This window comes from Dermacentor variabilis, chromosome 7, assembly GCF_050947875.1.
Source record: "Dermacentor variabilis isolate Ectoservices chromosome 7, ASM5094787v1, whole genome shotgun sequence".
Lineage (NCBI taxonomy): Eukaryota > Metazoa > Arthropoda > Arachnida > Ixodida > Ixodidae > Dermacentor > Dermacentor variabilis.
The window spans coordinates 103,526,073-103,540,296 of NC_134574.1; the positions used below are offsets into that span (position 1 = coordinate 103,526,073).

The following is a 14,224-nucleotide window of genomic DNA, read 5'->3' on the forward strand; positions in this document are numbered from 1 at the left end:
TGAGGGTTGACGGTTCGTCACAGCTTCAAAATTTCTTCGATATAGGTAGTGCAAGTCTCGCCGGGTACCTGAGCTCTCTGGGCTAATGTGAGTTCCGCACGTTTCCTCTTTGCGTCCGAGTCACCGAAACACTTTTTGATCTCCTCAACGAAGCGTGTCCATGTAGTTAGCATGTCCGCGTGGTTGTCATACCAATGCCGTGCCGGCCAAGAAGAAAACAACGTTCCTAAGCTGACTGGCAGCGTTCCAGTTATTGTAATGGCTTACCCTTTCGTAATGGGTTAGCCACTCATCCACCTCTTCCTCTGCCTTCGCCGAGAACGTGCGCGGCTCTCGGTAGTGCTGGATAGGGACTGGGCTCGCCGAGGCACTGCTGGTGAGGGTATTTTGCTCTGTGGCCATGATTGAACGCGACGGCGATAGTCCGGCGAGGCGACGACTTCGGCGTAGCACTTGTGCTGGTGGCTCCGTTGTAGGTCGTGGGAGTTAACCCGCACAGCTCCACCAAATGTTACACAAGAGGTGTTTAATGCAGAACCAGATGAATCTGGTTGGTAGGCGCGGTTGTTCAAGAGCGGTCTCGCGGCAGCTTGGCTAACGTCGTTCTCTTCTTTCTTTCATCTGGTTGTCTGCGCGGCAGGCGTGGTTCATCACAGCTTGTGACAATATATTTGGCACATTAGACACTTTCGGTTTTCCCCCAAGTTCTATTCATCTGATCAGAGCAATGTACACCAATATAGAACGCACATTGTTTCAAGATGTACAGAGGAACAGCGCTGCAAATATGCGGGCTCACATTTTAACGCGCTCCTGCAACTCGAAATTTCGACGCGAACGCCCGTCTTGCTCGCTTCAATTTAGCGGGCTACGTCAGCGAACAAAACCGGGAGCCGTCGAGGGTTTACGTTTGTGAACAGCGAAAGGGAGTATATCGTGAGCGTTAAACCAAAGGACGAAGGATTTAAACAGGATGTTCCGTGGCCACTCCCTTTTGTGAAAAAGTTAAGATAAAGTGTGTCACAGGTTTCATCGGCAACCCGTCGGCTCCTCCCTTAATGTTGCAGAAGCGAACACGAACATCGAGTACTCCGTGGAACAGTTTTTCTTGGGTGCAACGGTCTCGCCATCTCGCGCAGAAATCCCGACGGCATGCGCAATTTACGGCGGCCTCGACAAGCCCACGCCGCCATCATTCCATCCTTTTCGCCGCTCTCGCGACAGGCGCTGCGAGTGGTCGTGGCGCACCTAGTGGCAGCCGCTAGCAGCCGCCACGGCGACCGGAAACGGCGGACCCGGGGAATAACTGCACACCGTCGCTTCCGTTATGCTACACCGTATCTGGTCTAAATCGAATTTGCTCGAAATGAAAGTTTATGCGACTGTTATATACTTCACTACAATTTGATTTTCGCCTTTTGGTCTCGAACCGGTTCGGCGGCTGCTGCGCTACGAGAATTTCTCGGCCTTTTGGCTAAGATCAATGTGTAGTGGCTTCTCGGCCTTTTGGCTAAGATCAAAGTGTAGTGGCTTCTCGGCCTTTTGGCTAAGATCAAAGTGTTGTGGCTTCTCGGCCTTTTGGCTAAGATCAAAGTGTAGCGGCTTCTCAGCCTTTTGGCTAAGATCAAAGTGTTGTGGCTTCTCGGCCTTTTGGCTAAGATCAAAGTGTAGTGGCTTCTCGGCCTCTTGGCTAAGATCAATGTGTAGTGGCTTCTCGGCCTTTTGGCTAAGATCAAAGTGTTGTGGCTTCTCGGCCTTTTGGCTAAGATCAAAGTGTAGTGGCTTCTCGGCCTTTTGGCTAAGATCAAAGTGTTGTGGCTTCTCGGCCTTTTGGCTAAGATCAAAGTGTAGTGGCTTCTCGGCCTTTTGGCTAAGATCAAAATGTTGTGGCTTCTCGGCCTTTTGGCTAAGATCAAAGTGTAGTGGCTTCTCGGCCTCTTGGCTAAGATCAATGTGTAGTGGCTTCTCGGCCTTTTGGCTAAGATCAAAGTGTAGTGGCTTCTCGGCCTTTTGGCTAAGATCAAAGTGTTGTGGCTTCTCGGCCTTTTGGCTAAGATCAATGTGTAGTGGCTTCTCGGCCTTTTGGCTAAGATCAAGGTGTAGTGGCTTCTCGGCCTTTTGGCTAAGATCAAAGTGTTGTGGCTTCTCGGCCTTTTGGCTAAGATCAAAGTGTAGTGGCTTCTCGGCCTTTTGGCTAAGATGAAAGTGTAGTGACTTCTCGGCCTATTGGCTAAGATCAAGGTGTTGTGGCTTCTCGGCCTTTTGGCTAAGATCAAAGTGTTGTGGCTTCTCGGCCTTTTGGCTAAGATCTAAGTGTAGTGGCTTCTCGGCCTTTTGGCTAAGATCAAAGTGTAGTGGCTTCTCGATCTTCTGGCTAAGATCAAAGTGTAGTGGCTTCTCGGCCTTTTGGCTAAGATCAAAGTGTAGTGCCTTCTCGGCCTTTTGGCTAAGATCAATGTGTAGTGGCTTCTCGGCCTTTTGGCTAAGATCAAAGTGTAGTGGCTTCTCGGCCTTTTGGATAAGATCAAAGTGTTGTGGCTTCTCGGCCTTTTGGCTAAGATCAAAGTGTAGTGGCTTCTCGATCTTCTGGCTAAGATCAAAGTGTAGTGGCTTCTCGGCCTTTTGGCTCAGATCAAAGTGTAGTGGCTTCTCGGCCTGTTGGCTAAGATCAACCTGTAGTAGCTTTTCGCCTTTTTGGCTAAGATGAAAGTGCAGTGGCTTTTAGGCCTTTTGGCCAAGATCAAAGTGTAGTGCCGGTCTCTACACCTGTCTGGTCGCCACCCCGTGGGTACACGGCCCACCTCTTTCACCGTGGGTGGCGACCCGATTCCGGCGCGTGGCGACTTCGAGGGGCACAAGTTCCTGGGCCGTCCAGTGGGGTTCAGGGTGCTACCGGACGAGACGACGGTCGACGAGGCCATCCACCTAGGCAGGAAGCTGCTCTCCTCCATGCTCGCCCCATGGCAAAGGCTGGATGCCATAAAGACATTCTTGTATCCAGCCTTGAACTTTGCCATGCGGGTGGGCCTTGCCAGCAAAGGAGAGTGGCAACGCCTGGACGAGGAGCTCCGCCCGCTCATCAAGAAGACCCTGTACGTGCCAGCCAGAGCTTCCAATGAATACTTGTACGGAAGCTCTCAGGCTGGCAGTGCAGGGATCCCACTTGTGGCGTCGCTCAGCGACATCTGCCGGGTGGACGGAGCCTTCAAGCTACTGACGTCGACCGACGTGGAGGTCCGGGAGCGTGCAGCAGGGGACCTAGAGGGCGTCGTGTCAAGGCGGCTAAGACGACCCGCGAACACCGAGGACATGGAGGCCTACATCTCAGGCGAGACGGAGGGCGACTTCCGACAAACGTCCACACAGGTCCAGTCTGTGTGGACGGAGGCCCGGAAAGCCTCCCGTCGCCTCTCCGTCACCTGGGAGCTGTTGGAACATGGAGCCCGCATCAACTGCGGAGAGGCCTCCGTGTCAGCGAGGAACCGCCACAAGCTGGTCAAGACCATCCGGGCGCTCCTCTCCACCGAAAGGGACAGAGCTCTGCATGACAAACCAAACCAGGGCAAGGCGATGGTGTGTGTGGCGGCCGACCCGGCAAATTCACACTTCATGAGGTCCGGCCGCTACACCCGCTTCATCGACTGGCGCTTCGTGCATCGAGCCCGACTAAATCTCCTCCCCCTCAATGCCACAAGACTCTGGGCACCCGCAGCCGACAAAAGATGCAGGCGCTGCGGGTACGGGGAGGAGACACTGCCGCATGTACTCTGCCATTGCATGCGGCAGAGTCGGGCCATGACGGAGCGTCACAACACCATCGTCGCCAGAATAAAAAAGGCTGCCTTGGGGAGGTTCACAGTCATCGCAGAGAACCAGGTCGTGGGCACTACATCACTCAACCCCGACCTGGTACTGGCCCGTGGAGAGGAGGCACTTATCCTGGACGTCTGCTGCCCTTTCGAGAACAGGCTGCAGGCGTTCCAGGACGCCCGGAAGGCTAAGGAGGAGAAGTACGCCCCTGTACAGCGTCATCTCCTCCGGCGGTTCCAACGCGTGACGGTGGACGCGGTGGTCGTCGGCTGCCTTGGCACCTGGGATCAGGGGAATGATCGCGTGATGCGCAGGCTATGCAGTAGGTCATACCTGCGGACATTCAAACGCCTGTGCATCAGCGACACCATCAGCTCCTCTACAAAGATTTTTAGAGCCCATGTCGGCACCTCTTAGATGATCTTATGTTTTTAGAGAAGCGATTTTTGCTGTTTTACACCTTTACAGTTTTAGCCTTTTATTACTAACACCACTAACTAGTTTTTTTAGTCATTTGTTTGCCTGTTTTAGATTATACACCTTTTATCCGTTTTTCCTTGGTTTTGTAACACATATTTATGATGTGATGTGTAACTAGCATAATAAAAAAATCTCCTCGGCCTTTGGCTAAGATCAACCTGCTAGAAGGTTGATAAGGAACCGTTGATAAGGTTGATAACCGGTAAGGAACCAAAAATTCATATCTTAAAACAACAGTAAGAGAGGAAAAAAGGCCAGGACTCGAGGTCTAAGTCTACAGTCAGTCAATGTAGGCACGATTTTAACATGGGTATATAGGACCTGCCCAGTACTGGGAGGCGAGTTCGCAGCCGAGGCGCTCCTTATCGGGTAGCAACGTGTTTATTATAGATCGTCCTTGACGCGGTGATCGCTTCGCTCACTTGCAATTTTTTGAAGAGGCGAAGGTAGGAGCGTGAACAGAGACGTCGCATGATTGTACCATTGTGAGAGTCCCATGAACCCACAGCACCGACGACGACGGCGTCAACAATCACGCGTTGGTACTGTTGTGCGAGATTGGACGCACGGGTTCACATTTTGCTATTTTGGCGGCACGGTCTACGGAGAAGGCCTCGGGTCTATTGTCGAAGGGGGAACCAAACATCGAGGACTATCGCTTCCTCTCCGCGCACCATGACGAGGTCCGGACGCAGGTTGGTGTTGCCGACCGGGCAATTTTCATAGGGGATGGTGAACCGGTTTCGGCTGGCAGTACGTAGTCGCGCCACTATGCTGTTATGACGGGCCCTGTACAAAGTGCTGTTCGTCATGCAGTGGCGGATCACGTGGGGTAGTCTCCTTGTCATACCCACAGACTGTGCAACGCTGGTCCCGTCCAGTCATCCATGGGCAGGCTCCGTTCAAGGGAAGAAGGTTAAGCCGAGCCTTGTGGATAAAGCGCCAGTCTGCAAACCGGGTGAAGGACCCGGAGTGCATAAGTGAGCTGGCGGGGTCAGCGGCGACGCACTGCAGCACCTTGCCCTGGTTAGGTTTGCCGTGAACTTCGTCCCTGACAGCCCATTGAAGGGGGCGCAGCGTGCAGATAACCTTCCTGCGGTGGGGAGGGGTGAGGGTTTTTTCACCGCAGGTTATTCGGACGCCCTCAGGGTCTAGTTGCTAGAGCACATCCAGGCGGTGAGACGCCTTACGTGCCTCCGTTCAGGCAGAACGAAGCTGCGTAGCTGGCGCGCGGAAATCGCCTTCCGTGGACCCGCTGAGGTAGTTCTCGACGTCCCTCTGTTACGCCGGCAGGCGAAGACGCTTAGAGACCACCTCAAACAGGCCCTGCAGCACCATTTCGCAAACCTCTAAGTCAGAGGACATGAGCAGTTTAAAGGCGTTGCCAACCCGGCAGTGGTCGCTAAGCTCGGCAGCGAGTGGTATGGCCGCAGCTCCCGACTGTGGGCTTCTATAAAGATACTCATTCGACGCGTTGGATGGAAGATAAAGCGTCCTCTCTAGTAGGGGCCGTAGCGCATCATCAAGACGTTGCCAATCGCCTTTCCCCAGGGTGCCGCATCTCATCATGAAATTCAGAGCCGGGAAGACGAAGGTCCGAACAGCGTCCAACCGCTGCCAGGGGGCCAGCAAAGATGTTAGTAGTGCCGTACCCCGTTGAATGGCCTGGTCGATGATGGTTCACCCGCGCTCGCTCCTCGAAGTGCGTGTAACAACGCCTGATGGGGAATGGACCCGTAGGCGTTGGTGAAGTCAAGAAACGCTGCGGGCTTTGTCAAGGCGTTCCTTGATGACAAAATTATGTTCCAACACACCGTCATGGGGAGAGGACGCGGTGCTCCCTCAGCCAGTCTTGTATACGCCCAGCTAGGCACTTGGCATACAGCTTAGCAGCTGTGTTCCCCAGAGTGATAGGGCGCCAGTTGCGGGGGTCGGACTCGTCGCCTTTTTTATAACACTTTGATCTTGACCTTTGGCCTTTTGGCTAAGATCAAAGTATAGTAGCTTTTTGGCTTTTTGACTAAGATGAAAGTGCAGTAGCTTGTCGGTCTTTTGGCCAAGATCAAAGCGTTGTACCTTCTCGGCCTTTTGGTTAAGAAGCAGATCGTTCTTACCCTTGCACCTGGGAGCTCCACGGGTCCCACGTGCTGCAGGAAGCTTGTACGGCGCATATTTACAGGTCGCAAACTCCGAAGACCATCGTTCGGGGGTGTGTGCTGATCCCTGCGAGGGTATGAGCCTTCGGAGTTAGTGCCATTCTGCTGCCCGGCCTACCCTCCTGGCGCTTCTGGGCCTGCAACCAGCCCACGGCCCGGTTCTTCCTGGTGTTTGGTGTGCCAGCGGTTTTGCACCGTCTCTGCCTGTTCACCCGGCGGGCCCACCATCCGGTGGCCCCTGCCTTCGCCTAGACTGGCCTGAACTAAGGATCAAGGAGCCTCCCAATGCCCTGGTGCCGTGGCCGTGTCTTGGCCCTGTTCTGGGCCCTGCCTGGTGCTTGGTGAGCCGGCGGTTTATTCAACCCTCTCCGCCAGCTCCCCCGGCGGACCCATAACATGGCGGCGCCTGCCTTCGCGTGGACTCTCCTGACTTGCGGGTCACAAAATCCTCCCGGTCGTTGCCCTGGTGCCGTCTTGATCCAGTCCTGGGCCCCGCCTGCAGTTCACCGGCAACCTTCGCTGGCCAGACCCCTCCATCTCCGGCCTTCTGGCGCGTTGGTGTCCCCCTCTGGCCGCATGACAACCCCTTCGCGCCCGCGGCGGTTCCCACGATGTTTCAGGTCTGCGAACAGGTGCCTGACATTAGGAGCCTAGGCCCGGTCATCCCTGGCGAGCTCGGAGGCATCCCCGGCCACCTCCAGTACATCCAGTCCTACTCGACAACTGTCTAGGGAAGGGCAGGTACTCTACTTGTACCTCCCGTTCCCGAGCGTCGTCAGCTGCTGCGAAGCAGATTGCCGGGCCTCCTACGGAGGCGCATCGTGGACTTTTCGTTGGCGCCACTTGGAGCAGGAAGACGGGGTCCGCATCAACACCAAGCACAACCGGTACCCTCTCTGTGCGGCCGAGCTCGCGCAGAGGCCTTCCGGCCACGCCTGCTTCACTGAACGCAGCTTGGAGGCCCCTACCACCCGGGCCCGCCACCAGTGTCCTCACTGTGAGGCGTCGTTTCCATCCACCCGAGGTCTCGCGAACCACACCCTGTGGCACACGAAGCAGGATTCCCTGGCCCGCGCGGCTTCTCGGCGAGGCCCACGTGCGCCTGCCCCTCCTTCAGCGCCTATCGATAACCCCCAGGCCTCCATTCCTGCCGCGCAACCACAACACCACCCCGGACCTAAACGCCCAGTACGGCTGACCGTCTAGCGAACACTCTTGATCGGCGTCTGCAGCTACACCACTGTCCCCACTACCTGGCACCCGGGGCTCTCCCCGGCCGGTGTACCAGGTCCACCTGACAGTGTGGCGACAGCTCCGGAACAGCCGGTACTTGTCGCCGTCGACGACAGCCCGCCTGATACCACCTGACTGCTTCGGGACCACGACACCTCCTTACGAGCCTTGGTAGGGGAGCCGCCTAACCCTGAGGGTTGGGAGAGGGCTATGGAGGTCTGGGATGAGGCCTTGAACCTCGTGGCCACCTCGGTCAAGCTGCCCCATGCTCTGGTGACCGTCCCCCGCGTCCCTTCAACCCTCATAACGCAAGAGACATCCAGAGGCTGTGCAGGTGCAACCGCAGGCGGGCCGTCCGACTCATCTTTGACGGCCCCTCCCAACTTTGTCCAATCCCACTTTCCGCCCTGGATGATGAAAAACTTTATTTATCCCTCTTTAAAGGGAAGGGGGCAATGGAATAGAGGGTGGGGGGAGGAACTACTTGAAGTAGGCCTCCTTTATCCTCTCAGCCCACTCCAGGATGGCCTCCTGAAGATCGGGCCTGGAGCTGCGCAAGGCAGCCTCCCACTGCTCCTCACTAGATATTAATTGCTTGAGGAAAGGGGGAAGGGGGTGCTTAGGGCACCCCCACATGATATGGTTTAAGTCTGCTCTGGGAGATACACAGAATTTACAAGAGGGAGAAAGGTAAATGGCGGGATGAATGCGGTGGAGGAGGTAAGGGGACGGAAAGGTGCGAGTCTGCAGCTGTCGCCACAGAACTTCACACCTACGCGGGGATTTGCCCATGAGTGGCGGAAAGGTTAAGCGGCCTAATCGGTAGTGTGTGCAGATTTCGTGGTAAGTAATAAGTCGATCCCGCGCTGTGAACGGCGCCTCCTCCGTGGCGAGGTCCGACGCATCTGATGCCTGAGCCCGGACTGTAAATCCTCGGGCACTGGCATGAGCCGCCTCGTTTCCGGCAAGGCCCGCATGCGCGGGAGTCCAGATTAATGCCACAGTTTGATTGAAAGGATGAGCCAAGAGGAGAGAAAAAGCTGGCTTAGAGACCCTACCCGCTCCGAAGTTATGTATGGCTGCTTTGAAGTCGCTAACGATAACTGATGAATTTGGAATTGTGAGGGCCAGGGCTATGGCCGCTTCCTCCGCCTCCTCCGAGGAAGAGCCAGGAATGGAGGCGGCCGCAGCGACCTGCCCGTGAGAGTTAATGACTGATATTGCATAATGATTTCTGTTCCCATATTCGGCTGCATCAACATAGAGCACGTCTTTAGAGGTGGAGAATTGTTTTTGGAGAGCCTTTGCTCGCTGCCTCCTGCGCTGTTTGTGATGCACAGGGTGCATGTTTTTAGGAAGTGGGGGGATGCAGAGGTTCTCGTGTATGTGATGTGGAATGGTGTATTTAGTCTTGATGATGGATGCCGGAGTGATAGAAAGAGTTTGTAAAATGTGTCGACCTGTTGCGGTGTTAGAAAGTCTGCTATATTGGGATGTGAGGTGGGCTTCTGTGAGTTCAGAAAGTGTGTTGAAAGTTCCAGTAAGCATTAGCCTTTCAGTGGAGGTACGTATGGGGACTCCGAGAGCGAATTTATATATTTTGCGTAAAAGAGTGTCGATTTTATCTGATTCTGATTTAAGGAAATGTAGATATGGTGCTGCGAATGTAATCTTACTGATAACGAAGGCCTGAATCAAGCGGAGAAGTTCGGCCTCCTTTAGTCCGCCATGTTTATTGGAGACTCGCCCTAGAAGACGCAGGGTGTGATCGACTGTGGTCTGGAGTGTATGTAGAGTATATGTGTTGAGCCGGTTGCTTTGAATGTGTAAACCGAGCACCCGGAGCCTGTCCACTCTAGTAACGGGGATGTGGTTTAGGATTACCTCTATGCTAGACATGTGTTTTCCGGTCCCCCGGTGGGATGGCAGAAGTAGCAGCTCGGATTTTTGAGGGGAGCATGTGAGATTCATAGCCCCGGCATGAGCCACGACGGCGTCTGCTGCGGCCTGTAGAGTGTCTTGAATCTTTCCGTCGGAGCCGCCAGTCGTCCAAAGAGTGATGTCATCGGCGTAGAGTGAAAACTTGAGATCGGGAATAGACCGCAATGCTTGCGCCATCGGCATCATAGAAAGATTAAAAAGAAAAGGGGACAGCACTGAGCCTTGGGGCGTGCCGTAGCTACCTAAAGCGTATGACAGGGATTGCTCTGTGCCTATGTGTATCGTTGCGGTACGGTTGGATAAGAAGGTACATATGTAGTCATATGTCTTTCCGCCAACCCCAATGAGATTAAGCTCTCGGAGGATGGCGGAATGTGAAACGTTATTGAAGGCGCCGTGGAGGTCCAGACTGAGAATTGCTTGCGTATCTAGACTGCTATTGGGTGTAATGATGTCATGTTTCATTCGAAGCATGATATCTTGGCATGAGAGAGATTTTCGAAAACCTACCATTTCTGATGGATAAAGATTGTTGTCCTCCATGTATTTACTGAGTCGGTTGAGGATGACGTGTTCGAGTGTTTTACCTAGACAAGAGGTTAGTGATATAGGCCTGAGATTAGAAGTGTTGAGGGGTTTGTTTGGCTTTGGGATAAAAATTACCCTGGCATCTTTCCACGAACTAGGGTGCCAGTGTCAAAGCAGTGATTGAAGTATGCCGTGATGGCTGTGACAGAGTTCTCGTCTAGATTGCGGAGTATTTTATTGTTAATAAGGTCGGGGCCTGGTGCTGACATTGTGCGCAGGGTGGCGAGGGCATGGCGAACCTCTGCTTCCGTGATAGCGGCGCTAAGTAGGTCGTTGGGTTCGCCAGTATATTTTGGCATGTCATACTTCTGAGCGGGAGGCAGATGTTTATGGCGGAGGTCGTCGAAGAATCCGTTGAGATTGTTTTGTGTGCATGTAGCAGTTTCTTTATGCTATGGTTGTGGTGTGTGCGCGATGTGGTAGGGTCTAAGAAGTGTCGCAAGAGTTGCCATGTGCGCTTGTTATCGAGGTTGTCATGCATGCTTTCACATACCTGGCCCCACTGCTGGCAGGCCAGTTGTGTGGCGTACTCCTGGATCTGGAGGTCTAATTTGGCAATTCTGAGTTTTAGTTTTCGGTTGAACCGTTGCCTCTTCCACCGTTTGAGAAGAGACTGTTTGGCTTCCCACATGTGTAGAAGCTTGGAATCAACCGTAGTGAGAGCGGTTTCGGGGGGCAGAGTGGTAGTGTGCGTCTGGGCGTCTGCGTGTAGTTGCTGAACCCATTCTGAAATGTCTTGAATGTTTGTGGGAGCTGATATCTGGCGGGCCTCTCGAAAATTGTCCCAATTGGTAAGGCCCTGGATGACCACTTTGAGACCACCTGGGTCCAAAGGTCTGCCAACACTTCCATCCTTCTTGCGCGAACTCCTGCCGCGGATGAGATTAATTTCGACCCTTTCACGGCCGAAGTGGCTTGCAGGCTCAAGCGGTCCGAGAACACCGCGCCTGGGGAGGACCGCTTCACGTACCACCATTGGAAGGCGGAGGACCCCGAAAAGGAAGCTCTTCTCGGCGTTTTACAACGTATGTCTACACCAGCATCGCACACCCGAAAGCTGGAAACCATCCCGAACAATCCTTCTTCACAAGAAAGGCGACAAGTCCGACCCCCGCAACTGGCGCCCTATTACTGCGTGCAACACAGCCGCCAAGCTGTATGCCAAGTGCCAGTGTGGGCGTATGCAAGACTGGCTGGGGGAGCACCACATCCTATCCCCTTGCCAGAAGGGGTGTCTTCTGCATGATGGAGTGTTTTAGCACAACGTTGTCGTCCAGGAACGCCTCGACAAAGCCCGCAGCGGCCATGAGGACATCTGCGTCGCGTTACTTGACATCAACGCCTATGGGTCCATTCCTCATCAGTCGTTGCTGGATGCACTTCGGGGAGCCGGCGCGGGTAGTCTTTTCGTCGACCTGATAGCCGAACTGTACGCCAACAACCGTACGAGGAGCGTCGCTGTTGACGGCATCACCGCGCCTATCTCCATGCTGGTTGGGATCTGTCAGGGCTGGCCTCTGAGCGGGCTCTTGTTCAACCTGGTCGTCGAACCCATCATCCGGATCATACAGGGTGTTGATCGTCAACACAACATCTTGGCATACGCCGACGATTTAATTCCCTTGGCGACGAGGCTGCAGCATCCCAGGACACCAGTCCTGGGATGCTGCAGGCCCGCATCGACCATATCGAAGCCCTCGCTTCGGAGCTCGATGTCGCTCTTAACCCCGCCAAATGCCGCTCACTCCACCTGTGCGCGGCCCATCCGGTGGGGACGAGACCATCGAGATTCACGGTTGCGGGTGCTGCCATCCCTACCATGGCAGATTTCGACGCCCAGAAGTTTCTGGGTGGTAGGGTGGGCTTCCGCGTACTTAACGACGACGTCGTCAACATCATCGACCAGACCATTCAACGGGGTACAGCACTACTAACATCTTTGCTGGCCCCCTGGCAGCGGTTGGACGCGGTTCGGACATTCGTCTTCCCGGGTCTGAATTTCATGATGCGATGCGGCACCCTGGGGAAAGACCACTGGCAACGTCTTGATGCGTTACGTGCCCTACTAAAGAGGACGCTCTATCTTCCGCCAAGTGCGTTTAACGAGTATGTAGAGATCCCACAGTCGGGAGCTGCGGCCATACCACTCGCTGCCGAGCTCAGCGACGTCTGCCGGGTTGACAGCGCCTTTAAACTGCTCACGTCATCCGCCTTAGAGGTTCGCGATATGGCGTAGGAGGGCCTGTTTGAGGTGGTCTCCTAGCGTCTTCGCCGGCCGGCGGAGCAGAGAGGCGTCGATAACTACATCAGCGGTTCCACGGAGGGCGACTTCCGGGCGCCAGCTTCGGTTTGCCTGGAGGGAGGCACGCAAGGCTTCCCGCCGCCTGGGTGTGCTGTGGCAACTAGACTCTGAGGGCGTCTGGATAACCTGCGGTGATAAAACCCTCACCTCTTTCCACCGCAGGACGGTTATCCGCACGCTGCGCGCCCTTCAATCGGCTGCCAGGGACGCAGTTCTCCGCAGCAAACCCAACCAGGGCGAGGTGCCGCAGTGCATGGCCGCCGACCCCACCAGCTCCCACTTCATGCACTCCGGTTCCTTCCCCCGGTTTGCGGACTGGCGCTTCATCCACAAGGCCCGGCTTAACCTTCGGCCCTTGAACGGAGCCTGCCCGTGGATGACCGGCCGTGACCAGCGGTGCAGAGCCTGTGGGTACGAGAAGGAGGCTCTGCCCCACGTGCTCTGCCACTGCATGACCCCCACTATGTACACGGCCCGTCATAACAGCATAGCGGCACTACTACGCACTGCCAGCCGGAACCGGTTTACCATCATCTATGAAAATCGCCCGGTCGGCAACACCAACCTACGTCCGGACCTCGTCATGGCACGCGGCGAGGAGGCGATCGTCCTCGATGTTGTTGCCCCTTCGACAACAGACCAGACGCCTTCTCTGCAGCCCGCTCCGCTGAAATCACCAAATATGAACCCGTACGTCTCCATTTCGCACAACGGTACCAGCGCGTGACCGTCGACGCCGTCGTCGTTGGTGCTGTGGGTTTATGGGACACTAACAATGATACAATCATGCGACGCCTCTTTTCACCCTCCTACCTTCGGCTGTTTAATAAAACTGGTAATGAGCGACGTGATCTCCGCGTCCAGGACGATGTAGAATAAACACGTCGCTCCCCGATAAGGGTTGTCTCGGCTGTGACCCCCCCTCCCAGCGCTGGGCAGGTTCTATCCACCCGTGGTAAATCATGCTTACATTGACTGACTATAGACTGACTATTAGCCTTAGCCTTTTCTTTTCCCCCTTACTGTTTCCTTAATGTCAACTTTTTTTGTTCCTTACCCCTTATGTTTTTTTGAACATGTGAATAAAAACAATGTGTTCTTATCAGCGTAATATCTGATACAGGTCGTATTTGGACGTAAGACATTAAACTTATTTTTGGAATGGGGCGGAGTGCTTGAAGCTTGCTTCATCTCCGCCACAAGTTGGCCCGGTATTGCACTGCCTCCGGGATCGGCCCACTCACCCCTACGGGGGTGGGATAACCTTATTCAATCTAACATCAGAATTAAGAACATTATGCACCTCATACGGTATATCATTAGTGACACGCTGTAAATCGAGGTTTCATGTGCCCCCGGTAATTTTTGAAAAGCTCAGCCACTAGACAATCAAGTTTAGCGGAAAAGCTAGCTTCAATTACAGAAGGGGAAGGCTATACTTTCTTAGTATACGTTACAGAAAAACGTTCAGTATATAAAGGTGCTTTCTCTGATATTATAGCACTATGGATCTTAAACCTTAGAGAGATCACCATTAATGTGCATGCCTTTCGTAACGTCCAAAAGCAGGCATTCGTCGGCTTGCGACGTCGTCATCTCGCAAGAGACGAACTTTTTCTTTAAATTAAGCGATGACTTGAAGTTTAAGCCCGCTTTTAATATTGATTGCTTCTTTCCGTACGCCACCACTCGTTCGAGCAGTGTTGGAGTGCTT

General features: G+C 54.2%; 1 protein-coding gene and 1 non-coding gene across 2 annotated transcripts; both read left to right on the forward strand.

Annotated features, from left to right (window-relative positions):
• The first annotated feature begins 7,889 nt into the window (after window positions 1-7,889).
• Window positions 7,890-13,237, forward strand: LOC142588757 (uncharacterized). Its single transcript, XM_075700576.1, has 4 exons — window positions 7,890-7,952; window positions 11,486-11,780; window positions 11,849-12,245; window positions 12,673-13,237. The coding sequence occupies exons 1-4, from the start codon at window positions 7,890-7,892 to the stop codon at window positions 13,235-13,237; spliced, it is 1,320 nt and encodes a 439-aa protein (XP_075556691.1).
• A 335-nt stretch (window positions 13,238-13,572) lies between these two features.
• LOC142589154 (U2 spliceosomal RNA) lies at window positions 13,573-13,755 on the forward strand. Its single transcript, XR_012829842.1, has one exon. It is a non-coding gene; the product is annotated as a U2 spliceosomal RNA (small nuclear RNA).
• Window positions 13,756-14,224: the final 469 nt, after the last annotated feature.

Excerpts from the sequence above, each read along its gene's own strand:
- LOC142588757 (XM_075700576.1), top strand. The coding sequence starts at position 7,890 with ATGGAGGTCTGGGATGAGGCCTTGAACCTCGTGGCCACCTCGGTCAAG. Across the intron at positions 11,781-11,848 it reads CATCATCCGGATCATACAGG|CATCCCAGGACACCAGTCCT; the intron begins GTGTTGATCGTC and ends ACGAGGCTGCAG. Across the intron at positions 12,246-12,672 it reads ACCCTGGGGAAAGACCACTG|GACGGTTATCCGCACGCTGC; the intron begins GCAACGTCTTGA and ends TTTCCACCGCAG.